Source organism: Schistocerca serialis, chromosome 8 (assembly GCF_023864345.2).
Source record: "Schistocerca serialis cubense isolate TAMUIC-IGC-003099 chromosome 8, iqSchSeri2.2, whole genome shotgun sequence".
NCBI lineage: Eukaryota > Metazoa > Arthropoda > Insecta > Orthoptera > Acrididae > Schistocerca > Schistocerca serialis.
The window spans coordinates 632,529,961-632,557,659 of NC_064645.1; the positions used below are offsets into that span (position 1 = coordinate 632,529,961).

At 37.8% G+C, this 27,699-nt stretch overlaps 1 protein-coding gene across 2 annotated transcripts in view; it reads left to right on the forward strand.

The window, feature by feature from the left end:
• Positions 1-27,699, forward strand: part of LOC126416348 (tetratricopeptide repeat protein 21B-like) — a 260,751-nt gene that overhangs the window by 209,765 nt on the left and 23,287 nt on the right. For both annotated transcript variants that reach the window (XM_050084027.1, XM_050084028.1), the window contains 2 exons: positions 4,318-4,552; positions 18,665-18,770. In XM_050084027.1, coding sequence (XP_049939984.1) covers positions 4,318-4,552; positions 18,665-18,770 — 341 coding nt within the window. The remainder of the gene's footprint in view (positions 1-4,317; positions 4,553-18,664; positions 18,771-27,699) is intronic.

Below are 27,699 nucleotides of genomic sequence, written 5' to 3' on the forward strand. Positions count from 1 at the left end.
AAATCTCAAGGCAGTAAATACTGACAATGAAAGTCAGTGTTTTATGTTTATTGCATTTGTTTTCTGGGTCATTTTATAAAATACCCTTTGCTGCTGATGTTGTCTACATTTTGATGTTGCCAAGGCATGAAACACATTTTGTCAAATCTCATTATGATCATTTATAAAGGAACAATGTTCCATTGATGCTGAGGTCACTGGAAATGGACTGTAAGCTCAGGTAGCTCACATAAATAAAGGGACTTAACTTTGTCCTTTTCAGTCAAGCTGCTTCATTTACCTTAAATGACTAGGGAAACCAAGGGTCCCTTGGGAACATTATTGTGTAACATGTCATCTGTGTTGCTGCCTTTATAAGGTGATTAGCTTGGTTATTCTCTCTCTCTCTCTCTCTCTCTCTCTCTCTCTCTCTCTCTCTCTCTCTGTGTCTGTCTGTCTGTGTGTGTGTGTGTGTGTGTGTGTGTGTGTGTGTGTGTGTGTGTGTGTGTTTTAGATTCATGGTCATGTTTCACAAATTCTGATATACCATCATTTTTTTTTTTTCCTTGTATAAATCTGATAATGGTTGTAAAGCTGAAACTGTTTTCCTATTTAAGTAAATTAAAATCTGTGAAATCTATAATTTTAGTAACCACATTTTGGCAACACAAGCTGGAATGATGCTTTGAATTAGGCCTTTATTAATCCAGGATAGATTGGCAACACAACTTTGACAAACAAGTACCATAGATAACCACTTGAACTATATCTATTCACCAATTTCAAAGCAATTCTATGGCCAAGAGTGAATCCATACGTAAAAGTCCAAACTCAATTTATAGTGACTACATCCAACTGGAAAATAACCAGTATGCAAAGTAAAATCACAGTAACTGCCTACTGACTGTAGCGACTGTTTATCCAACATGGAGACTAGTGACAGTGTTGTTGATTTGCCACTAGTGGCTGTCGAGGTCCTCTAGATTGTAATCTAATGGTGTTTGCCTGGGATAAAAGATTTCCCATGGATTTACTGGAAAAAATGAATGTAAACTCATATAACTCACCGATCATTGTACCAGCTATATATGATTAAACTCATGGAGAGATTGCATACACATGGGTCCAGCATCCTCTCTTGTGTGGCCAGAATAGTCTGTATCAACTCAAGCTTAGTCAGCAGCCATCTAATGAAGTGAAAGTATTAAAACAAGTTCCAGCATGCATTGTCAGCATATAGAGCACCCACCATATTGTATCTAAATGAGTTCAGATAGGGCAGAATGACCATTCTACGGGAAATTGATTTGCCATGCCATGACATTTCAGCCCATAAAGGTCATGCTGCTACAATAGTGATGCTTGTGTATGAAATCGGGGCTACTGTGGGATCATATGCACAATGGCAACACAGAATGACCTCCATCTTGTTTGCTTGGCTGTAACCACACATCATCATCATCATCCTGCATCCATACAGCATCAGTGCCATCTGGCATTGCTGCTGGAGCCCTGCCCTCCTTGGCAGTTTGATGCTATCCTCTGAAGCTGAACTGATGACTTCCATTGTTTGGAAATCACAAATGCCACAGACTGAAATAGGCATGTGAATGCCATTGCTGGTGTGCTGAGTGACAGAAATTAATGTTTTTGGTTGAGTACTCCTTTATCTTGTCATCTGCTAATGACTGCTTATGTATCAGATATTACTGTTCTGTTGGTAATCTGGCAACACATTTCGTTGAGCTGGGTAGTGAGCTAACTTTATGTTTCATGATTTTGGGTGGTGTTGGATACAACATACTGTCTGATATCTTCATATTTGACCAGCAACCAATGCATCAAAGAGGTTTTAGAGCTCAAGGTCGTACCACTCCATCAGGCTGCTCCACATGCCTTATTTTGACGTGGTATGCACATCTGTTTATAAATGCCAAGCCTTCTGTGAAGAAAGATTGATGATGTTAGTGCTTCCCTGGGCTGTATGTGCACCTGATGTGTCACCCTTTGAACATTCCTGAGTCATGCTTGATGGACAATTCATCATGACACTCCAACTACTACTGTTGACACTTTATGCACACATGTACAAACTTCATTGATGGAGGTTCCTCAGGAACTATACACATTGTCTTTGATTCTGTATCATAGCATTTAAAAGCATTGGCCACAGTATGTTAGGCCTATATATCATACTGGATTCTCAAAGTCAGAGATCATATGTAGTTCTGTAACCATAATCATTTGTATACTGCGGTTTAGTTAATCTCTGGTACTGGGTTCATTTTGGCTATACACATTGTTCTTGTGTTTTCACAAATGCTAATGTGTTTATGTTGATAATGGACAGTGAAGTTAATTTGATGTTGTAAAACATATCAGTTAATTCTCTTCTGGAACAGGCAAGATAAGCTCAAGGAGCACCATATTGGCCCCGATAATAAACCGCCATGACATATAAACTGCCCCCCCCCCCCCCCCTAAATTATGAGGAATAAATTTAGAAAAAATATTTATGTGAAAATAAGCCACACGCTGAATGAGAAGAGAAAAATTACAAGAAATTTATTTTTATTTACTTGTAAAACATAGGTAACATTTGTTCTAATGTACATGGTGATTCAAAAAGAATACCACAACTTTAAAAATGTGTATTTAATGAAAGAAACATAATATAACCTTCTGTTATACATCATTACAAAGAGTATTTAAAAAGGTTTTTTCACTCAAAAACAAGTTCAGAGGTGTTCAATATGGCCCCCTCCAGACACTCGAGCAATATCAACCCGATACTCCAACTCGTTCCACACTCTCTGTAGCATATCAGGCGTAACAGTTTGGATAGCTGCTGTTATTTCTCGTCTCAAATCATCAATGGTGGCTGGGAGAGGTGGCCGAAACACCATATCCTTAACATACCCCCATAAGAAAAAATCGCAGGGGGTAAGATCAGGGCTTCTTGGAGGCCAGTGATGAAGTGCTCTGTCACGGGCTGCCTGGCGGCCGATCCATCGCCTCGGGTAGTTGACGTTCAGGTAGTTACGGACAGATAAGTTCCAATGTGGTTGATTGTGGAATTTGCAGCTCTCTGCTAGCTCTGCGAGTCGATTTTCCTGGGCTGCGAACAAATGCTTGCTGGATGCGTGCTACATTTTCATCACTCGTTCTCGGCCGTCCAGAACTTTTCCCTTTGCACAAACACCCATTCTCTGTAAACTGTTTATACCAACGTTTAATACACTACCTATCAGGAGGTTTAACACCATACTTCGTTCAAAATGCACGCTGAACAACTGTCGTCGATTCACTTCTGCCGTACTCAATAACACAAAAGCTTTCTGTTGAGCGGTCGCCATCTTAGCATCAACTGATGCTGACGCCTAGTCAACAGCGCCTCAAGCGAACAAATGTACAACTAAATGAAACTTTATAGCTCCCTTAATTCGCCGACAGATAGTGCTTAGCTCTGCCTTTTGTCATTGCAGAGTTTTAAATTCTTAAAGTTGTGGTATTCTTTTTGAATCACCCTGTATGATGCAACACATTGGCACCTAACATACCGGTAGCATATTTTGTCTTGTTTACTCGTATCACTATGGGTACCAGTATTCACTTCATCACTCCCACTCCCATAATTTTCATCATTCTCTTCCCTCAGTACGTCATCTTCACTGCCATCCAATGCATTTGATAGGCAGTGTGGACTCTGTTAATATGGAGGACCATAAAGCAAGAATCTGTTCATACGGAATGGTGATTGATGACCCTTAATCTTATCAGACGGTGTAAAGAGATGGGCATCTTCCAGGAGCCAATCTGAATACATTTTTTGGAGGTTGCTCTTGATTGGCTTATATATGGCCATATCTAGCACATGTGTTTATGAAGAGTCTCTTTTTTTTCAGCAAGTTTATCTTCTGCTTCAGCAGTTAGAAGTCCCTTAAAAGCATCCAAAACTAGCATGACTGTCTTAGCAAGCAAGCAGTGCCCCAGATCGGCAATTCAAAACAGTGGACAGCCATTAAGTTTTCATTGTTGTATATTAAAATGCTTTGTTGCCAGTTTTGGGTACAGATGCTAGTTGTGTTGTTGCAAATGAGCATTAATGTTGTACAGCAAGGACATGTAAAAAGATTAGGTACCAATTGTAAGCTACATCCTAACATTTGGGCCAAATGGCATTATGCTTGTAATTTTATTATCAATATTTGTTTTTCAAATTTCAAATTTTAATTTTTATGTTTCTTTATTAATAACATTTTATTGCTTATTGACTGTCAGTTTTTGTTGTCAGTGCTCTGTAGTGATTGAGGGCATACACTTGTTTTATAATTTCAGACCAAGAAGCTGGATTATGTTACTGTCGAGGACTGTTTGAGTGGTATTCTGGTAATCATAATGCTGCTCTTCGGTTCTTTAATGGAGCTCGTCATGATGCTGAATGGGGAAGACAAGCTCTTTACAACATGATAGAGATTTGTCTGGACCAGAGTGATGATGCAGGTGGCAATGGACAGTATGAAGATGATTCAGGAGGAAACTCAAGACTGATGGCACTGACAACAGCTGAGAGGTTAATATTTTCATTTCAGTATAATACATCTAGGTCTAGCATAGTGATTTTTGACCAGTCATCAAAACATCATGGGTCCCCAGTTCGATACTGGGCACTTCTTGAATCATGAATGAAAATCACTAACTATGGAAAAATCACTAGCTATTGCAGCTGAAGACTTCCAGTGTAAGGAGTCACCATTGTTCTGCCAACAGCCTTGTCAAAAAAGGCTGAGGAAAGGACAGAGTTTCAGGACAGTGTTTTGCTCTAAAAGGGAGAAGATTCAGCTTTGATCAGTGACATTAGGATACAGAAAGTTATGGAAACCATTGCATTAAAGACACACAATGTGCATCCACCTCTTCATTGGCAAAGATTATGGATAAGGCTACTTTCAGATTTCTGTGAGGAGGTAACCACGGAATAACCAATCAAATGGTAACATTCAGCAAGTTGGAGTATGGAATGTCAGAAGTTTGGAAATAGTAGGGAAATTAGAATATCTGAAAAGGGAACACGAAGGGGTCAATCCATACCAAGTGGTTCAGGAAAAAAATAATTGGTTGCTTGACCATCTCAGAAAAATCTTATATTTGCTGTGTGAATTCCCCAATGTTTAGTAGTCACAAAAATTAAAAAAAAAACTTTTTTTATTATTATTTGGAAATGATGTTATCTTACACTTCAGTAAGTTGTGTGAATGGGGTACAAAACAGTGAAAAGATAGAGTGCCTTTAATCTTCTGACAAGTGTAGTACCTTGTTCCAGGCCGCATGCGTTTTTTCGTATTTGCAAGCATCTACACAATTATTCAGTAGTGGATTGTCCTAAGGCTTTTAGATAAAATGCATTTAGTTCAACACACTCTGGGCTACAAATTAACATCATTATCACTTAGCTGAATGTATTCTTTAATATATTTCTATTAGCTCAAAGTTTTTAGCCACAAATTAAAAAAACTAAATTTTTGAACGGTAGTTTTCCAAAGAAAGATTAATTTCTCAGCTTTAATATTTTTTTCTGCTATTACACTGTATAGTACAGTTACTTTTTATAATCAAGGGTGGGCAGCTTACATTTAAAAAATTACACTATTTTAAAAAATTGATTTTTTTTTATTTTTCCATTTTGTGGCCTGCAGTATCTTTGTTGGGGGACCAGATAAAAATCTGAAAATTTCACAGTTAATAGACCTTTATGATATCAAACTTATGTTATGGAAAAAAATTACAAATGTGAGTCAAAAATATGTTTTTTAACATCTGCGACATCTAGGCTTATGGAATAAAATATATCAATTACAGTATATAATTTAATAATATCTATGATTACTTGCCTTTTTATTGAAAATAATCCTACTATTTACATTATATTGTTCCCTTGTTATTTGTTTTTAGTACATTGCTCATTGAACATTTGAGAAATTTGTTCACTCATTTTGGGTGTTAGATTATTAGATTGCCCAGTCACAGTTGTAAATTCCATGGGAGACTTCCTTAGTACATTTTTAAGTGGCATCCAAACTGGACCTCTCTCTTTTTTTTTTTGAAAGATGTCCTTGGTCCTGGAGAGTGATAAAATACAACATGTACATCTTGGTTTTTTGGTTTTGACAGTCAATATTATCAACTTTGCCAATCCACCAATGTTCATCATAAACACAAGTCACTATGTTTTTATTTTGAAGAACCAGTTGTACAAGTTTTCCACACTGATGAAGTTCACTATCAGGTGAAGTTGATGTGATCTTACACTTCAGTAAGTTGTGTGAATGGGGTACAAAACAATGAAAAGATCGAGTGCCTTTAATCTTCTGACAAGTTTTGTACCTTTCCTTCAAGACACTGCCATAAACTCCTTGCATTTCCTCACATTGTACAAAAACATAGGTAATTCCTTTGATATGTTTTTTACAGAATTCAAACATTTCTTGAGGTGTTATGGTATGATTGTCATCGGTCCGCTGCAAACTTGCTTTTGTGACAGCTCGCTTTGTTGTACCCCGGACACCATCACAAGCATTCTTCCCATGGCATGAAGAGAAAAAGTGCGATTCTACATCAAACCTAAAATCTTCTTTATGAATGGAGATATTAATAAATTTTTATTTGTTTTTATATTGACTTGATGCCACATCCAAAAAGTAAATCAGTTTGTTTATGGAAGGGGGGTGCTGTTTAATGTAGTTTGTTAATTTTAGTTGAAAAATGTGCAATGCTGTAGTGTTGTGTTCAAGGTAGTCACTTATGACACAAAAGCTGTAGCTCATTAATTTATCTTCATCTGTATAATAGAATACAAATGGGTGAACTGTGGCCTGTTTGTTTACCCAGTGGTGCCCTTGTACTTAATTTTGAACAATAAAGGAATAATTTTCCGAAAAGTCAGCTAGAACTAAGCATTCATCAGCTGCCAAGGTTTGCTTTTTGTCTTTCAAAAATTTACTTTGGGCTTTTGCAATAAAATGATACATTTTCAGATTTTCAGATTTTCAAGGTTAGCCACCAACACTTAAAAAAACTCTTCTTGTGATTTTATGCCTGTCACCATTTCAGTTCTGTCTTGTGTCACCCATTGTTTGTATTTTATATTGTCAGGTATAAAATCATCTTCTTCAGATTCTTCAAATATGTCAAGTAACGCTTGTTTGCCTGGACAGTCTTCATATTTTCCCTTGATCATGCAATTGTAATTGTCAATATTGCATACCATAACTTCGAAAAGTCTTTAAAGTCAACTCTAAGATTGGCCCCATCTATCATCAACTTTATGTTCTGATGATGCAAACAAACACAAACATTATGGGTGCCAGATGCTCTTGCAACAATACACCATCTTGGTCTCAACTTGCAAAACTTTGATCTTCCAATTTTAATGTCAGGATTTTCGTTTTAAATTCAGGGAATAGTTCATTTAAATTACACAATATTAACCTTTTTGTCTATCTTAGAACCATTTTCTTTCACAGAAACACATTCTTTTTTTGCCAGAGGTCAAATGGCTCTTATTGTCATCGTCGTAATACTTAATAACTTTATTGATTGTGCTTTCATCTACCAGATTACATGCTCTTTTGTTTCGTAATGCTGGTAAAATTCCCTGTTCTTTTACCAATTGCCTGTTAACTTAACAAGATGTTCTGACACATTAAATTCATCACTAACTTTTGCTCGACTCCAAGAATTTGGCAGTAAACTAATAATCTTAATTTTATCCTCTTTGTTTGAAGTACTGCATTTAGTTTTTAGTTTTTCTATCAAATAATCGTATTTGGTTGGTAGAACTTCCATCTGTCTTAGTACAAATTGTATTTTGAAATGAAACTTCCAATTCTTTTTGGCTTTTGCTGCTACTTTCTCAATTTTTGTATTCAAGGCACTTGGTCTTTTATCTTGACTTAGTTTTCTAATTTTACTAGCAGGTGATACACCCAGGATTTCACAAGCTGTATACATTTTTTTAATGGTTGCCGATAAGTCAAAAAATTCTGTATCTGAGGTTTCACTATCCTTTCTCTTGTGAATTACAAATATCTTCGAATAACATTTGGACACAATGATTTTCCTGGTATGAGATTGAGAAAAGGGCTTTTATTTTTAGAATGATGATCAAATGTTATTTCTCGCAGGCCTTTTGTTATAGGTTTCTTATGTTTCTCAAAAGGGTCCATGCAAGACTGACCAAAAAGGTGATGAAAATTTTTTAAGTATTTCACTTCATGGTACTTGTGTGTTGATTTGATCTCTGGGCTGACGCTTAAGTAAAACGACACTTTTTCTTCTTCACTGTAATCTTCGATTAAAGTAATGTCTTCAGGATACACTCCAGACACACTTTAATGACATGCTTCATTAATAATAACACCATCATTTTTCAGCTGCACACTTCAAGAACTTCTAGCTAAATAAGTGTGAGTAGACAATTCTTGGTGTAAGGGGGAAGACAACAATCAGACTTGTACAGGCTTGCAGATGCAATTGTTAGCCTGCTGAAACAATTACCACAGCATTGTTTTGACAAATAAGTGTTAGCTAGTGTAATGTGGTGTGTTACATTATGCAGTTGGTATACTTTATTTGATTAGCGTACCAGATATCGCAGATGTTAAAAAATGTATTTTTGACTCAATTTACACTGAAGTTTGATATCATAAAGGTCTATTAACTGTGAAATTTCCAGATTTTTATCTGGTCCCCCAACAAAGATATTGCAGGCCACAAAATGGAAAAATAAAAAAATAAAATTTTTTTTTTTAAATAGTGTATTTTTTAAATGTAAGCTGCTCACCATTGATTATAAAAAGTAACTGTACTATACAGTGTAATAGCAGAAAAAAATATTAAAGCTGAGAAATTAATCTTTCTGTGGAAAACTACTGTTCAAAAATGTAGTTTTTTTTTAATTTGTGGCTGATAACTTTGAGCTAATAAAAATATATTAAAGAATACATTCAGCTAAGTGATAATGATGTTAATTTGTAGCCCAGAGTGTGTTGAACTAAATGCATTCTATCTGAAAGGCTTAGGACAATCCACTACTGAATAATTGTAAAAGACGTAGATGCTTGCAAATATGGAAAAACGCATGCTGCCCGGAACAAATATGGGATTTTAAAATAATAAACAATAATTTAAAAAAAAGTATTTTTGTGACTACTAAACATTGGGGAATTCACCTAGCGAATATAAAATTTTTCTGAGATGGTCAAGCAACCAGTGGTGGACCACTTGGTATGGATCGACCCAAAGACTCGAGCATGATATAGTGGAGATCACTGAAGTGGTTTAACAGGTGCAGGATTCATTATGGATAGGAAGATAGGAAAGAGAGAGTGAATTTTACCTGTTCAGTATCTTCATATACTCTCTCTGCCTCTCAGTTTTCTGCTTGTGATGTCGGCACGTGTATCTGAGCTGCTGCTGTTGATGTTGGTTCACTGTCAATTGTGATGAGAACAACCCATGATGGGTAAGAGTTCTCATCAGAATCAACAGCAAACTGACACCAACAGTAGCTCAGATACAAAGGCTGACAACACAAGCAGATGATGATCAGGTAGAGAGAGTATATGAGGATATTGAATAAGTAATTCAGTACATAAAATGAGATGAAACTCTAGTAGACATGAGGGACTTGAGTTAGTAATATGGGAAGAAGTAGAAGAAAGAGCTATGGGAAAATATGGACTTGGTAGTAGGAATGAGAAAGGAGAAAGATCGATAAGAGTTCTGCATTAATTCCAGCAGATATACTTTGGAAAGTCCAAGAGAGATAGGAAGATGCTGGTTTTATCACATTATGGTCAGACAGAGATTCTGAAATCAGACACTAGATGCCCAGGACCAAATAGGGGCCTGAATCATAATTTAGTAATGCTGAAGAGTAGACTGAAGTTTAAGACAGTTGCCCAGAAGAATGAGTGTGGAACGTAGAAGTATGAAGGGATGAAGAGACGAGTTTGAAGTTCTTTAGGGCTGTAGATACTGTGATAATGAATACCAAAATAGGTAGCCCAGTTGAAGAGGAATGGACTTCTGTAGAAGGGCAATCACTAAAGTTGGGCAGCCAAACATATGTACAAGGAAGAAAACTGTGAAGAAACCTTGGGTGACAGAAGAAATACTTCATTTGATAGATGAAAAGAAGAAGTATAAAATGTAGAAGGAAAGACAGGCATATACCAGTAGAAGCCACTTAGGAATGGAATAAATGGGAAGTGTAAGGAAGTCAAGGCAAAATGGTTGCAAGAAAAATGTGAAGAAGGAAAAAGAAACAGTTGTCAGAAAGCCCAATTCATCATATACAAAAGGCAAAGCAGCTTTTGGTAAATCAGAAGAAAGGTCGTCAATATTAAGAGAGCACATTGATTTGAACATGAGGCACTTTGCATATACAGGTTGTATACGATGCGGGAGATCCGGGAAAAACCCGGGAATTTTTTCATCCGGGAGAAAACCGGGAAAAACCCGGGAATTGTTTACAATTCCGGGAATTTTTCATTGTTTTAGTTTTCAGTTAAGTTTTTGTGATTTTGAGTGGTGAGAACCAATACTCGAACAAAGGATATTACTGTATCCCGCTATTACAGAATGATACTGCAGCAACAAAACATGAACGAGAGGGGGAAAAAATCGAAAATAAAACTTAAGTTGCAAAGGAAATGCGCCTTATACAACAATAAAACACAGTGCTCATACAAGCGTCTGCCAACAGCAAAGTGTGTCAAAGGCTTTAGGAAGACTATGCAATGCATCATAACAACAAATTGCCACCGATGAGCATGATGTGGCAACTGTTTAAATCATATTCTTTTGAGCAGTTGCGGGCGGGGTCATGCGCATGCATAGTTGAGTCGCGTATGAGTGTATCTTCTCCCGCTTCTTGTTACAGAAGTGTGGCTTGGCAGCACTACCTAATATTGCACCGGTTTGGAAATATAGTAAATCTGGGCCTGATGCCCAGAGCAGTCTGAGTTGTGGTGGGGAGGTGTGTCGTCTCCACGCGATCTGTGTTTACGTTCAGTGAGTTTGTTGTTTCCTCTTCGTTTATTGCTCTCACGTTAAATGATAAAACGGATTTTTGTGACCGGGAGATATCAAATGAATTAAAATACGTTCGCATAATTACGGATGGCTAAAATATGTCATTAGTTTCAGATTTTATTTCCACCTTTCTGACAGTTAAGCATTAATCGCCTTGCAGAACAATGAAGTTATTTTTGTCGGTTTGCTAAAGAGATTTGACTTTTATTAATCTTTTCTGCTGAGGCTGTCAGTTTATTTGAAACAAACTGTTTAATTTCACACTGTTAGCTGGTTTCAACTGTTTGCTGATTACAAGTGCTCGTATGACATTATGCCATAATAAAAAACCAAACATGAGATAATACAATACTGGTACTCCAAGAAAATTTACATCCGAATCTGGACATACGAATGTGCACTTTAAGCCGAATTATGCATTTTAGTATGGTTCACAAAATTCCGATGCTCTTGAAGTATCCTTTGATGTCTTGTTTCTTTTATGACCTAATGTAAGATCTTTTAATGTTTTACACGTACGAACATAAGGCCTTCCTGCATCATCGCGCGGTGACGACTTTTACCTGGCGCTCTCTTGCAACTGCTGAAACGAAACTACGGTATTTCTAACAGGTAGCGGGAAAATATTGCGAACGGTGGTTTGAAAAGCGTTACATACATTAAAATCAAATTTCCTTCTACGCAAGATGAACGATGTGCGAGAATGTACGATGAATTTCTTAAATAACAAAGCGTTTGACTCTCATTTAAAAATCAACTCTTTGAGGATGGCCATTTAGAAGAATTTCGAGCTCAGAAGATCACACATTTACGTCGTTATTAAAAATTTTACTGGCACATTTGTGTGATGTGTAATAAAGTGTATCATGTGCAGAAAACATCAACGTTATACGTGGAAGCTTAGCTTCTCTTCCAGCTTATTAATCTTGGAGACCAATATTATATGTGAATGCTATGTATATTAATTTAAACCATTAACTTTTCTTGTTTGTGTTTTTGCGCTGCTTAAGAGTGATATTGCTATTGGCTGACTACATCACGTGTCCTATGCTGTCATCAGCTGGCGAGATCACGTGACATGAGTGATGAGTGGCTTACAAAAGCGCATCGCAATCTCGATTTCAATGCTTCGGAAAGTAACATGCGGTATTTGGTGGAATTCGAATTTATATCTTCGTAACACGAAAATATGCAGCGTACATATTGCTGCACATCAAAGGTGTTTCAAAAGGTGTTTTTTCCCCCCTGAGTTTCGTTTTCTAAAGTGGCGGGAAATTCTACTTCAGTATATAAAACCATAAACATTCAAAGGATTGATGAGTTTTACAGTGCCAAGGAATAGTATACGGCCACTTAACACGGAAAAAGTGTATTTTCGCCCGGGAGAAAGTGTATTTTTAACCGGTAAATCCGGGAAAAATCCGGGAATTTCCTTGTCCACGTAGACACCCTGATATAAGACCTGCACATCGTTTACTCAACTACAGTGACCATTTACAAACTTATATCTATTCATTTAAGATGCATTGCATCTATATACAATACAAGCATATTCTATTTCCGAGAATATATTGTGCCTTCTTGGAATTGATCTGGCATACTGATAAGATCAGTTTCTCGTAATTTTGGAAGTACTGTTGCCTCGGCTGTGTGTCCCAGGTGTAAATAGAAAAATACGGCATGCTGTATTTCATTATCAGTGCAGTACTGGATTTTAACTCTGGCTGTGATTTTGGCTGGCCAATTTTTCTGCTGTCCAGTGTACCTTTGGAGCACAGTATTATATGTTAGTGAATCATAGACTGTGGGAAAACCAAAAAGAAGAGAATCAAAGTGCTTGAGATGTGATGATATAGAAGGATGCTGAAAGTTATGTGGACAAATAAGATAAAAAATAAGGGGGTTCTTTGCAGAATCTGTGAAGAAAGGAACATGTGGAACATACTGACAAAAAGAAGGGGAGGATGATAGAACAAGTGTTAAGATATTAAGCAGTAACTCCCATAATGCTAGAGGGTAAGGGGAAGACAGAGATTGGAGTAAATCCAACAAATACACAAATAATTGAGAAAGGTAGGTGCAAGTGGCTTCTCTGACATGAAGAGGTTGGCACAGGAGAGGAATTTGTGGTGGGCTCTGTGGAGAGGAAATAGTGCAGGAACTATTCAGCTGTCTTATGCTTGGTGTTAGTTTCAGTTTTGTTTAGAGTTACCGGAAATCTGTTATATGCTTTCATGGCTGGCCAAAAGAAGACTTACCTGTATGTGGTACTTGTTAACATGTTGTAATGATCTTTAAACGTTACTACTTCACTTGCGTTGGCTTGTGGTTCATTGATGTTTTGTGGATGCTGCGAATATTGAGAACAATACGAAAATTTCAAGCTTGACAAATTATGTATTGACATCAGTTGATCGATAGAACTGACATAAGTGCAAAACAACTGACGAAACTGAGATAAACCGAACTGAACTGCTCTGACTCCTGAAGTAAACAAAATTTAACTGACTCCCAGCGCAGCCTCGCTGTGTCGCTTTAAATGCAATTTTAACAATCACTACCGTTGTTAATTTATTACAAAATGTAACTTACAATTAAAAAAAATTCATCTAAACTAATTGCTGTTACATTTGCACAGGCTATAAAATATAGTGTCAAATAACATAATATTTTTATCATCATTTGTTGTGGGAGGGGGGGGTCCTGGTTCAGAAATATCATAGATCCGGGTCTGATGCACAGAGCAGGTCTGAGTTATAGTGGGGAAGTGGGTAGTCTCCACGTGACCCGTGTTTACATTATTTAGTGATCTTGCTGCTTCCTCTTCGTTTAATGCTCTCACGTCTAATGAAAACAAAACGGATTTCTGTTTTATTTCCACCTTTCTGACAGTCAGGTATTAATCCCCTTGCAGATCAATGAAGCTGAGTTTGTTGGTATGCTAAAGAAATTTGGCTTTTATTAAGCTTTTCTGCTGAGGCAGTCAGTGTATTTGAAATGAAGTGTTTAATTTCACACTATTGGCTAGGTTCAACTGTTCGCTGCATTTCAAGTTCACATTTTCATCTTCTAGCACGTGTGGCATTATGGCGAAATAAAGAACCGAACATGAGATAATACAGTACTGGTACTCCAAGAAAATTTACATCCCAAAAAACACACTGAAAAGCTTATAATATCAGGTCAAGGACTACTTCATTGAGAATCTGGACATATGAATGTGCACTTTAAGTATGCAGTTTAAATGTGCACATTCCGATGCTCTTGGGGTGTCCTCTGATGTCTTGTTTCTTTTATGACATAATGTAAGATCTTTTAATGTTTTACAATTAAGAACATATGGGCCTCCTCCGCCATCGTAACTGCGCAAGCGCAGTGATGCCTGTCATCTGGCACTCTCTGGCAACAACTGAAACGAACCTATTTCTAACAGATTGTGGGAAAATATTGCGAATGGTGATTGGAAAAGCATTACTCTCAAAGTAAATTTCCTTTTATGCAAGTATGTACAATGAATTTTTTAAATCGCACAATGTTTGACACTCATTTAAAAATCAACTCTTTGATGACAAGCCATTTAGAAGAACTTCGAGCCCAGCAGATCAGACATTTATCTCGTTTTTAAAAATTTTACTGGCACATTTGTGTGATATATCTTGAAGTGTAACACGTGCAAAAAGATTAACATTATTTGTGGAAGCTTAGCTCCTCTTGCAGCTTATTAACCTGAGAGACCAACATTATACATGAAAGCTTTGCTTTTCTTGTAGTAATACTATGTATATCAATTTAAACCACAAACTTTTCTTGTTTGTGTGTCCGCACTACTTAACAGTGATGTTGCTAATTGGCTGACTACATCTGAATATCTGCTGTCATCGGCTGGCGAGATCACATGACATGAGCTATGACTGCCTTACAATAGCGCATCGCAATCTCGATTTCAATTCTTGGGAAAGTAGCATGCAGTTTTTGATGGAATTAGAATTTATACTTTCATAATACGAAAATATGCAGGGTACATGTTGCTACACATCAAAGATCTTTCCAAAACATGTTTTTTTCCCTGAGTTTAATTTTCTAAAGTGCCGGGAAATTCTACGCCCATGTATAAAACCATAACCATTCAAACGATTGATAAGTTTTACAGTTTTGAGGGGAAAATATACTGTCACTTAACACAGAAAAAGTGTGTTTTCACCCAGGAGAAAGTGTACTTTTAGTCAGGAAAATCGGAAAAAATCTGGAAAATTTTTTTTTTCCTTGTCCACATATACACCCTGTAATAGTGAAAGGATATAAAATTTACTAAGAGGCCAGAAAGCCAGAAATTTATCATTTTAGGACACTTCCCAAAGGCATGAAGCAGAGTGATGTACACAGTTCACATGGCATGAATGAAAATACAACACTTTCATTAATAATGTCCTTGCCTTATTTGAAAACTGTTTTGCCCCCAAAACTAACCCAGATTGGATAAGAGTGTGTAAAGAAGCCAAGGATTACTCAAGGAATGAAGGTATCTTTAAACCAGCAAGGAAACTGTACCTGTTAATCAGAAACAGCTCTGATGTTGATGTTATAGCTCATTACAAGACATATTGCAAAATATTAGACAGTAATACAGATATCAAAGCAAATTCATTACAAGAAAAAGATAAATCACATCAGATAACAAAATAAAAACAATATGGAGTATAGTGACTGTAGAACAAGAGATGAAAGGGCGTACATAGCATCAAGAGTAACTGTTGCTGAAAAGATGGGGTTGTCAGGTTCAGTTGACGCTGCCATGAAATATCTGAGACTAGTCAATACAAATACCTTCAACAATATGAATCTGACCCTCACTGCACCAGTAGAAGTAATGTCCACCTTAAAAATCTTTTAAATCAAAAAGATTCACATCAGTGAGGTTAATTAACAAGTGTGCTTCTGAACTTAGCAACATATTAAATTATCTGCATAACTAATCATTTATCAGTGGAACGTTTCCTGAATGGTTAGAATATGCTGAAGCTATTTAGGAAAGGAAATAAGAAAATACCAACCAATTTCTGTTCCCCTCTTTTGCCAGCATAATTAAAGATTTCAGAAAAGGTAATATGTAAACGGTTTCTTAACCTACTGACAACAAATAATATATTGTCACAGTCACAGTTTGGGTTTATAAATGGTTCCGATATTGAGAAGACTATCTACTCATACATTCAGAATGTACTTAATTCATTAGACAATAAATTACAGGCTTCTGGTATATTTTGTGACTGACTGTGTAAATCACAATATCCTATTAAGTGAATTAGAATATTATGGTGTGACAAGAATGCTTTTCTACTGGATTACAGAAGTGTTTTCAAATGTAGATTAAAGAACTTTCTTCTTAACAACTCCTATATCATAGAGGAATTCTTGAATAATGATATTTAGTCATTAAAAGAAGAAAGAAAAAAAGCTGTAAATGGCCAGTATGCGGCCATATAAATATTATTTGTTTATTTAAACAATGGAAAGTCCTGGATGGAATAACAACAGTATGTAAAGGATAGATTGTTACTCACCACATAGAGGAGGCATTGAGTCACAGACAGGCATATTGAAAAAGACTGGTAAAATATTAAGCTTTCAGATAAAGTCTTTCTGGAAAAGGAAACACATCCATATTCTCACAAGCACAACTCACATACTCGTGGCCACTTTCTCTGGACACTGGAGCCAAAGACAGTGGCCTTGTGTGTATGAGTTGTGCTTGTGTGAGGGCGTGTGTGTGGTTCTTTTTTTCTTTTCTTCTTCTTCTTCTTCTTCTTTTTTTTCCCAGAATAAGGACTTTGCCCAAAACCTAATATTTTAGTAGTATTGTATGCAACTGCTCCTCTGTTAACTAATAATTGACTAAATTAGTCATTGTCCAATTGGGGACTAATTCCACATCGTGTCTCACAGGGTTCCATCTAAGGACCCGATTTTTTTTGCAAATATCAAAGACCTTTCATCAGGTACATTAACAGAGACCAAGTTTGTTTTGTCTCTTAGAAAGATTGGTTAATGAAATATTCATGGACATTAATAAATGATTCCTAACCAATTCTTAGTCACTAATCTTTGAAAAAATGCGCTATACGCAGTTTTCTGCCGATGTATGCATAAAATATGATGACAGACAGATAGAAGTTGACACTGTTAAATTCTTGGGATTACAGCTTGACAATATATTCAACTGGGAAGACCATACCACAGATCTGTTGAAGTGCCTAAATAAACATCTACACACAATGCGAATGTTGTCTACATAGGTGACAAAACTAAAAAAAGTTAGCATTCTTTGTGTACTTTCATTCCATAATGCAATACGATTTTTTTTTCTTTTTTTTTTTTTAAATTCATCCAGCAGAACTAAAGTTTTCTTAGTCCAAAAAAAGTATAAGAATTATTTGTAGTGTGGTCTTAAGAATGTCCCGCAGAGGCCTCTTAAGGAACTAGGGATATTAACTACAGCTTTCCAGTAAATTTATTCCTTAGTGAAATTTGTCATTAATAATATGCCTTTTCTTAAACCAACAGCTCAGTTCATAGAATCAATACTAGAAATAAAAATAACCGTCACGAAGATTTAGTCACATACTCTGCTCCAGAAAGGTGTCCAGTATTATGTACAATCTGACTTCCGTACAAATTCAGAGCAGTAATGCAATCATTGTAATTAAGTGTTGGAAATAATTTTTCTGTTTCATGATACATGACTACAATAGCCTACAAATTATCATATGCACATCGGTGTATGAACATGTACATCTTTTGTGACATGTCTGTTACTACCTTTCAAATGGAAACATGTTTAAGATAGTTTGACTGATTCCACACCTGCTTGTGGATGGTACACTAGCATATCTGTTTACCTTTGTAAATATTTATTTCATATTCCTGTTTTCTCGCATGTTTTATGGCCTGGACAATCTCCTCACTGTGGATCTATTGCATCGAAAAGCACATCTAATGCATTAACAAACAAATCTAGCAACTGAAATGAACCTATTTCAGATCTGTTAAACTTGCTACAGTGAATCATCTCTTTTTCACATATTGATTATTAATATGATAAAAGAAAGTCCTGATAAAATAATTTAGGGGCAAAGGTAACAAAGGACAACTCCCATTAGCGTAGTTTAGAGAAACTGGTGTTGGGAGGGGGGGAAGCATTGAGATAGCACAGGTTGTGATGCAGCCATTGAAACTGAGCGTGTTGTGCTCAGCAGCGTGTGTCTCCTTACAGCTCTTACAATTTTTTATTCGTGTTGATTTGAAATATGTATATTCATTCATTCATTCATTTGTTTAGTAAGCATTAATGTCACTGCTCACTTATTTTGTTTGCTTGTGACACAGCGTTTTACATTTTCAGTTATTAAAGCATAAGTGTGTTTTGGTTCATTTATAACAAGTGGTATGAGAGTTCCTGATGTCAATCAGATATCAAGTGTCTTTTGTATATCAATTTTTACAGATTTAAGTATCCCACATATCCAAAAAAGCATTCCCTGCTGTTTGAAGTGTTGTAGCATAAATCACCTTAGCATGTATTGTGTTATAGGTTATTAGCAGAACTGAAACCAAGACCTAGTGGTGCAGGTGGCAGTGAAGAAGCTCTTAGCCATAGACTACTTGGAAATTTCATTCTCTTGGCCTCTCAGCAAAAGGTATTTCTTGAAAAGAATGTTAAATTATTAAATATTTTAATCATCTCTTCATTAAACATTATTGTCAGGTATTAAAGTGGCTATCTGGGGGCAAATTAATTAAATAGTAAATAACATAAATTCTGTTTTCGAGAATTTGTGAGTAAAAAATAAGACGAAAATATTTTTCCCCTCGTAGACTGGTAACAGATTTCTTAAATAGCAAAGAAATTAAATATAAGACACAACTTATTTAATGTTACTGTTACAGTAAGAAATTTGATGTAAATGTGCAGACATTAGGAAGTCATGGTTTCTCAGTGAAATTTATTAATGAATTCTTCGCAGGCTGCACTAAAATTTTGCAGTACTCAGTCAATGATGAACTATTTGTTAACAGTGGAGAAACAAAATTCTTAGGATTATGATCGCAGAGTGATGTCAAATGGAATTAGCTTATCTAATATCTTATGCAAGACCAACTAATTTCTTTACTCACTAAAATCCTGCTGTAGGCCTTTTTGGCTGAAAGCTCACTCTCTGACAGTCTTTTTGTTGTGCCTATCTGCAACTCAGCATCTCCGCTGTGTGGTGAGTAGCAAATATCCTTTTCATAATATTGATATCTTCCAGTATTCATTATTTTTTTGTCTCTTTCCGACTGCCACTGTTTCCTTCTCTCTCAGCATAAAAAATGTGTTTGTGTTCACATGCCAAAATTTTTGGGAAAATTTTTAAAGGCACTGAGAAAAGTACACTGAAGAGCCAAAGAAACTGGTACACCTGCCTAAATCGTGTAGGGCCCCAGCGAGCATGCAGAATTGCCGCAGCACAATGTGTCATGGACTCGACTTATGTCGGAAGTAGTGCTGGAGGGAACTGACACCATGAATCATACAGGGCTGTCCATAAATCCGTAAGAGTATGAGGGGGTGGGGATCTCTTCTGAACAGCACGTTGCAAGGCATCCCGAATATGCTCAAATATGTTCCTACCTGGGGAGTCTGGTGGCCAGCAGAAGTGTTTACACCCAGAAGAGTGTTCCTGGAGCCACTCTGTAGCAATTCTGGACATGTGGGTTCCTGCTGGAATTGCCCAAGTCCGTTGGAATGCACAATGGACGGGAATGGATGCAGGTGATCAGACAGGATGCTTAGGTACATGTCACCTGTCAGAGCCATATCTAGACATATCAGGGGTCCCATATCACTCCAATTGCAAATGCCCCACACCATTACAGAGCCTCCATCAGCTTGAGCAGTCCCATGCTGATATACAGGGTCCATGGATTCATGAGGTTGTCTCCATGCCCGTACATGTCCATTCGCTCGATATAATTTCAAATGAGACTTGTCCGACCAGGCAGCGTGTTTCCAATCAAGTATAAAGCTTTGTATCATGCAGTCATCAAGGGTATGAGAGTGGGCCCTCAGCTCCGAAAGCCCATATCAATGATGTTTCTTTGAATGGTTTGCACACTGAAACTTATTGATGGCCCAGCATTGAAATCTGCAGCAATTTGCGGAAGGGTTGCACTTCCGTCACATTGAACGATTATCTTCAGTCGTTGTTGGTCCCATTCTTGTAGGACCTTTTTCCAGCAGCAGCGAGTTGGAGATTTGATGTTTTACAGGAGTCCTGATATTCACAGTACACTCGTAAATTGGTATTTGGGGGAAAATCCCCACTTCATCGATACCTTGGAGATGTAGTATCCCATCGCTCATGCGCTGACTGTAAAACCACGTTCAAACTCACTTAAGTCTTAACAGTGTGCCATTGTAGCAGCAGTAACTGATCTAACAACTGCGCCATGCACTTGTTTTATAGAGGTGTTGCCGACCGCAGCGCAATATTCTACCTGTTTATATATCTGTGTATGTGAATACACATGCCTTTGCCAGTTTCTTGGTGCTTCAGTGTAAAATGAGGTAGCTGGTAGCTCACTTTTCAGAGTCTTTTCAGCAGGAGTATATTTGCATTTTTTGTGCTCTGATAGGAGCATTTTTCGTCTGGTTTCGTTATTTTCCTTGCCAATCAAGGACATGTTGCTCATGTGATAAGAACTTGGTGGGTCAATAAAACTTTGATTGGAATAACAAAAAATCTAATTTTATACCTCAAACTGGATTTTACATGCATAAAAATTTTGCTTGTGCTTCAGTACTATAACTTGTGGTTCCCAGAACCCTTTTGATGATAATGAAGACACTTTACAGCATATCTCTCAGTGCTACATTACTTTGTAAACTATGTTTTCACCGTGCACTGGATTTTATGTGCATATTTTGCATGTACATGTACAGTAACTTTTAACCAATGTAACCTGGAAATCGCTAAGGGTGTCAAGAAAGTTTTCAAGTTTGTTTGAGATTAGGATCTTAGGAATATATTATGAAAATTACACTTATTTGCCATGCATAACCATCTTGGAATCTGCAGCTTGGTTTTGGTACCCAAAAACCATGTCTTTGGGGTGCTTCTAAATATCAGATAGCCATCTTGGAATCCACAGCTTGGTTTTGATAAGGGGAAAAAAAACTTTTTTGTGTTGCTTTTCTGAGGTACTACCCATGAACTAATGACACCTCCAAAAGCCTCTTAAGATCCACTGCAGACCACATCAAGTGCAAGAAGCTGACTGATTTACTCCATTTGCCTAAGCAGGAGGAAGTGTGTAGTACTCATACCTGACCCTGTAATCTAGGATAGTGACACTAAGATGACGCTTCTTTTGAGTATACAAATGGTTCCTATTGCAAGGCTATCCAAAACCACTTGATTCTATGTTTCTAGCATCAGTAGAACCTGAGGTATAAGCCCTGGAAGTGTCCCATTTTTATGCATGGCATTTTGAAATACACTATTATGTGATCAAAAGTGTCTGGACACCTGGCTGAAAATGACTTACAAGTTTGTGGCGCCCTCCATCGGTAATGCTGGAATTCAGTATGGTGTTGGTCCACCCTTAGCCTTGATGACAGCTTCCACTGTTGCAGGCATACGTTCAATCGGGTGCTGGAAGGTTTCTTAGGGAATTACAGCCCTTCTTCATAGAGTGCTGCACTGAGGAGAGCTATCGATGTCGGTCGGTGAGGCCTGGCACGAAGTTGGCATTCCGAAACATCCCAAAGGTGTTCTATAGGATTCAGGTCAGGACTCTCCGCAGGCCAGTCCATTACAGGGATGTTATTGCCGTGTAACCACTCCGCCACACGCCGTGCATTGCGAACAGGCGCTCGATCATGTTGAAAGATACAATCACCATTCCAGAATTGCTCTTCAACAGTGGGAAGCAAGATGGTGGCTAAAACATCAATGTAGGCCTGTGCTGTGATAGTGCCATGCAAAGCAACAAGGGATGCAAGCCCCCTCCACGAAAAAACGTGACCACACCATAACACCACCACCTCCAAATTTTACTGTTGGCACTAGACATACTGGCAGGTGACATTCTCTGGGCATTCACCTTACCCACACCCTGCCATCGGATCATCACATTGTGTACTGTGATTCGTCACTCCACATGTTTTTCCACTGTTCAATCATCCAGTGTTTATGCTCCTTACACCAAGCAAGGCGTCATTTGGCAATAGTATGTCTATGTTCATTCTAGAACACTTTGAAGACGTATATATGCAGTGATTACGCGTACGCTACGGGACTATACCCTGTTTACAATTAAAGTTTGCTTTGTGATCAAATATAATTTGTTTCTTTAAAGGTCTTTAAAGGACGGACAAACACACACACACACACACACACACACACACACACACACACACACACACACACACGCACACAATGTTTACAATTACAGTTTTCTCTGTGTGTGTGTGCGTGTACAAAAGGTTAAAATTTCCATAATTTAATATGGGAATGTTGTGAACTTCCCTTTCTTACGAATTATCAGTTCAAGTATTAAAAGGGTCGGTTTAGGCTGGTTGAGGTGGAAAAAAACACCTTGCGTGTGTTGTTTTTCCAGTGTGTTTTGCAAGTAGGTTACTTCGATTTGTGTACCACGGAAATAGGTCGATCGGTCAACCACTAACAAAGTTCGGTTTAAGTACCACGGAGATAGTTCGTTCTGTGTACCACTGTTGATCAAGTCTGTCGCTATCCTTTGACTTTACCAGAAGCGTGGTGGCGGCATGAAGAACTGGAGCGAAATGTAGCAGCCAAGATTCCTCACCCCTTGCAGTAATGGGAACTAAACCAAAAAAGGTAGCAGGTAAGAGCTCGCCTGTGAGCTCGCAAATTCTGGAAATGGAAGACGTACCAGCAATAAATATCTGCATCTGAGAAACTGCACTTTACATATTCTGAAAATTTCCATTGACCAGTTTGCAGTGTATCCTTTGCCAAAGACAGCCTTCTGTTTGCTAATACTGACATAATCGCCAATTTTAAGTTTCGAAGGACGTGGATCGATCATTTTGATTTCGTTATACACCTCTGCTGGCTGCATTTTAATTGTCCTGTGTTTCGTGTGATTATATTGCTTTACGAATCCTTGTACAGTATTCGTCAATTTGTAGGAGCCCTGAGCAGTAAATTTTCTGAACGTAAGACTCTTGAGAGTCCTGCTGAAACGTTCAACTACGGAACCTTTCATATTTGAAAAATTGGACTAATGATTAATTCTGAGATGTTGCATTAACTTTCCCAAGATCAGTTTGTAAGTGTACTGGAACCCGCCTGCTTTCTGTGTAAATTTTTTAAAGCGCGTTTGCAACTGCAACACCGCCTTTAGTCTTCAGAGCAGCAACCCATGCTTATTTGGAATAAACATCAACCACTGTTAATAAATATTTATAGCCAGAATTCCATTTTGAATATGCAGTCATGTCAATTAAGTATGCTTGATGGAGATTGCCAAATCCTTTTGTGATAACTGCCCACCTAGGATACATTCAACGGGCAGGACGATGAAGCTCATCAGCAATCACAGCTTGCATCTCTCTTTAACTTGATGCTTATTCAAAACATCTGGCCAAGCCTAGTTCAATGCTGTTGGCTACTCAACAAAAGAGGACCACTACTGTTAGTAATAACGTCTCTACTCAGGTATTAGGGGAAATGGAATTAATGATGGACGACAAAATGAAAGAATCGCAAAGGCAATTACAATCTGTTCGGGAGGAAAACAAAGAAATGTGTGAGGAAAACAAACAAATTCAGGAGGAAATCAAAACTAAATTGAACATGTTAGCAGGTACTGTCAATAATTTGCGATCCGAACATGATCAGCTCAGAGAGGGATGTAAAGTCAAACACGAAGAAATCAAAACAGAAACCCAAGAATTTCGGACCCACATTGACAAAAAAATACAAGCAAATAATTGAACTGGTTAGTAAAGCTCTTGAGAAAACACAGCCACAAAATGATGAGATCATTAAAATCAATAATACAAGCAAGAAGGACAAAAATCGATGAGTATAATGGTCAATGGTTGACGGCGTACGGATCTAGTGCAACGAATTGAACAGAAGTAAACAAAATCTGTAACATAACTACTGGCAGTGACGAAAAGTCAGTCGCATTTAGTAAAGAGAATTTGCATAACGAAATTAATGCTGTGAGTTCAGAACTCACAGAAGTTATAACTTTGAATCACAAATTTAATTGAAATATCTACAACTAGTCACAGAAGAGTACTAGTGCTCCACAGCAATAAGGGCAAAAAATATGAAAATTGTCAAGAAAAAAATTCGGAATATGAAAACGTGCTTATTTTTCATAAGTCAAGTTAAAGTGCCACCTCCAGCATGTGACCATAAATCCAAGTTTTCTCACCTCCTGCATAACTTTCATAGTACTTGCAGTGGATCCTGAACTTGGAATTGCTGTGTGATGGTCTGGATAGATGTCTGCCTATTACACATTACAACCCTCTTCAACTGTCAGCGGCCTCTGTCAGTCAACAGATGAGGTCGGCCTGTACTCTTTTGTGCTGCTGTATGTGTTCTTTCACATTTCCACTTCCACTATCACATCGGAAACAGTGGACCTAGGCATGTTTGGGAGTGTGGAAATCTTGTGTACAGATGTATGACATAAATGACACCCAATCACCTGACCACGTTCGAAGCCCGTGAGTTTCGCGTAGCACTGGGGCCCGCCCTAGAACAAGACCCAAAACAAACTTTTGGAATGGGGCAAGTGAACTGCTACTTCACATGGTGCAAAAGGCTTATAAAACAATGTCCACACTATTCACACCTTTATATCATACTAATGTTTGGCCCCCAATGGAAATGCTTTTTCATAAGCGGCAATGAGTGGCGAGACCCTGTTGGATTCATGCAAAGGATTACCTTTTAGAGATGGGGTCTCCGGCTTGGCTCAGAGGCCCAGAATTATTTTAGCTTAATGCATTATAATAAACACTGCACTACAGATTTTACGTTTCAGTCTCTGTTTTAACGTTTTATGTAGGCATTACAGGTTTAGAGTTGTGTAGACTGATGGTTCCAAACAAGGGGACTGTCTTGACTGTTCAGTAGTGTTACCCAACTGTGTCTTCAGGGTTTGTCTTCCTCATGAATACACTGTATTTACCATAAAGGCACTCGAGTGGATGAGATGTCTTCAGAGCAAGCAATTCCTCATCTGCTCCGATTTCCTTAGTGCCTTACAATCATTGCATCACATCAACCCAGCAGAGAAACTAGTCCAGCTAATGCAGGACCAAGTGTACTTCCTTGAAGGGCAGCAGGTATCGTTCTGCTGAGTACCAGGACACTCGGTAATTTGGGCAGATTAAGTAGTCAAGGAAGTGTGTAGGGAATCCGATGGGACAGAATGCGCCATTCCCCTACAGGTAGTCATTGTCAGAGATCTATACAGTGTGGTGGGAGGAGTGGCTGGCAGTAGAGGATAATAAGATGTGGTTGGTGAAGCCAACTGTCTGGCCATGGTGTATCATGTTAGTCACTCAGGCAGGATAGCAATCCTGATAAGCCACTGAATTGGGCACTCTCCCCTAATACATGGCTTTCTATTCTGGCAAGAGGCTCCCTCAGTCTCTGAAGCCTGTGATGTGCAAATCACTGTGTACCACATTTTGTACTGAATACATTTTGTAATGTGAATAAGAGGGCAGGAGTGAATTTCAGTGGGTCTCTGCACCCTAAGAGACCAGTCTGTTGAATGTCTTTGACTTTTGAAGTCTCTGGACTCCAGCTAAACTTTTAGGCCAGAAATCTGAGTGTGTTGCAGAATGGGCTGGTCATCCTTTAGTTTCAGCAGTCGGCCAGCTACAGCTATGTGCTGTATTATTTTACTTCTTTGTCATGCCTTTTCTTTTTATTGCATGTTTTCATTCTAATGTACATGTTTTTTGTCATCTTTGTGTACGTGTATGGGTGGGGGGAGCATGGGTGTGGGTGCGTGCATTCGCACTCTTAGGCCTTTTTTTCTGTTTGTCTTGTAGTTACAGTTGTAATCATTTTGCATCCTTTAACCATCCTCATCTCATGAAATTTTACCATGAGCACTAAAGAATTTTCTGTCATGTGCCCACAACAAGATGTCATTGTCATCGAGTCTGAAGGCAGCCATTTCATATCCTGGTGGTTTTCATTATTAGTATTTGGCAAGAAGGGGTACAGCTGATGGCAAAAAATTCCTGATTATTATAATCTGTGATGATGTTGTGAAATCGTAAATTGTGCATTGTATCCTTTTTAAGTACAAGATAGAATACTTTCAATGGTGATATATTTATCGAGAAAAATGTTAAACTCAACTGATTTTGTGGTACTGTTATAGAAGAGTAGTCTGTTTGCTGGCACCGGGTTGGACCCCATTCTTTCTCTCTCTTCATCATTTGTGACACACACTCTACATAGAAGTCTTTCCGATCTAGCCAACAAATATTTCGTCGATGACCTAAGCTTCACAAACCCAAATAGGTGCACCAGTGCTTTATTTATCAGCACCTAATAATAGATTTATCGGGAAACATTTCCAAATGTTGATAAATTAAATGTTGGTGCACATGTGTTGTTTTTATGAAGATGTCATTTAATACAAAATGGCAAACTATGCCTACTTATTATGGTTACTGACAATATAATGCCCACTCATCATAGTCATTGACAATATACATTTACACGTCTTATATGCTGGACACACAAGCTGCCAATGTTACATCTAGTTGATTCTGAAATGTTACTACAATAAAAAATAAATGTTGTTGTTGTTGTGGTCTTCAGTCCTGAGACCGGTTTGATGCAGCTCTCCATGCTACTCTATCCTGTGCAAGCTTTTTCATCTCCCAGTACCTACTGCAACCTACATCCTTCTGAATCTGCTTAGTGTATTCATCTCTTGGTCTCCCTCTACGATTTTTACCCTCCACGCTGCCCTCCAATACTAAATTGGTGATCCCTTGATGCCTCAGAACATGTCCTAACAACCGATCCCTTCTTCTGGTCAAGCTGTGCCACAAACTTCTCTTTTCCCCAATCCTATTCAATACTTCCTCATTAGTTACGTGATCTAACCATCTAATCTTCAGCATTCTTCTGTAGCACCACATTTCGAAAGCTTCTATTCTCTTCTTGTCCAAACTATTTATCGTCCATGTTTCACTTCCATACATGGCTACACTCCATACGAATACTTTCAGAAATGACTTCCTGACACTTAAATCAATACTGGATGTTAACAAATTTCTCTTCTTCAGAAACGCTTTCCTTGCCATTGCCAGCCTACATTTTATATCCTCTCTACTTCGACCATCATCAGTTATTTTGCTCCCCAAATAGCAAAACTCCTTTACTACTTTAAGTGCCTCATTTCCTAATCTAATTCCCTCAGCATCACCCGACTTAATTAGACTACATTCCATTATCCTTGTTTTGCTTTTGTTGATGTTCATCTTATATCCTCCTTTCAAGACACTGTCCATTCCATTCAACTGCTCTTCCAAGTCCTTTGCTG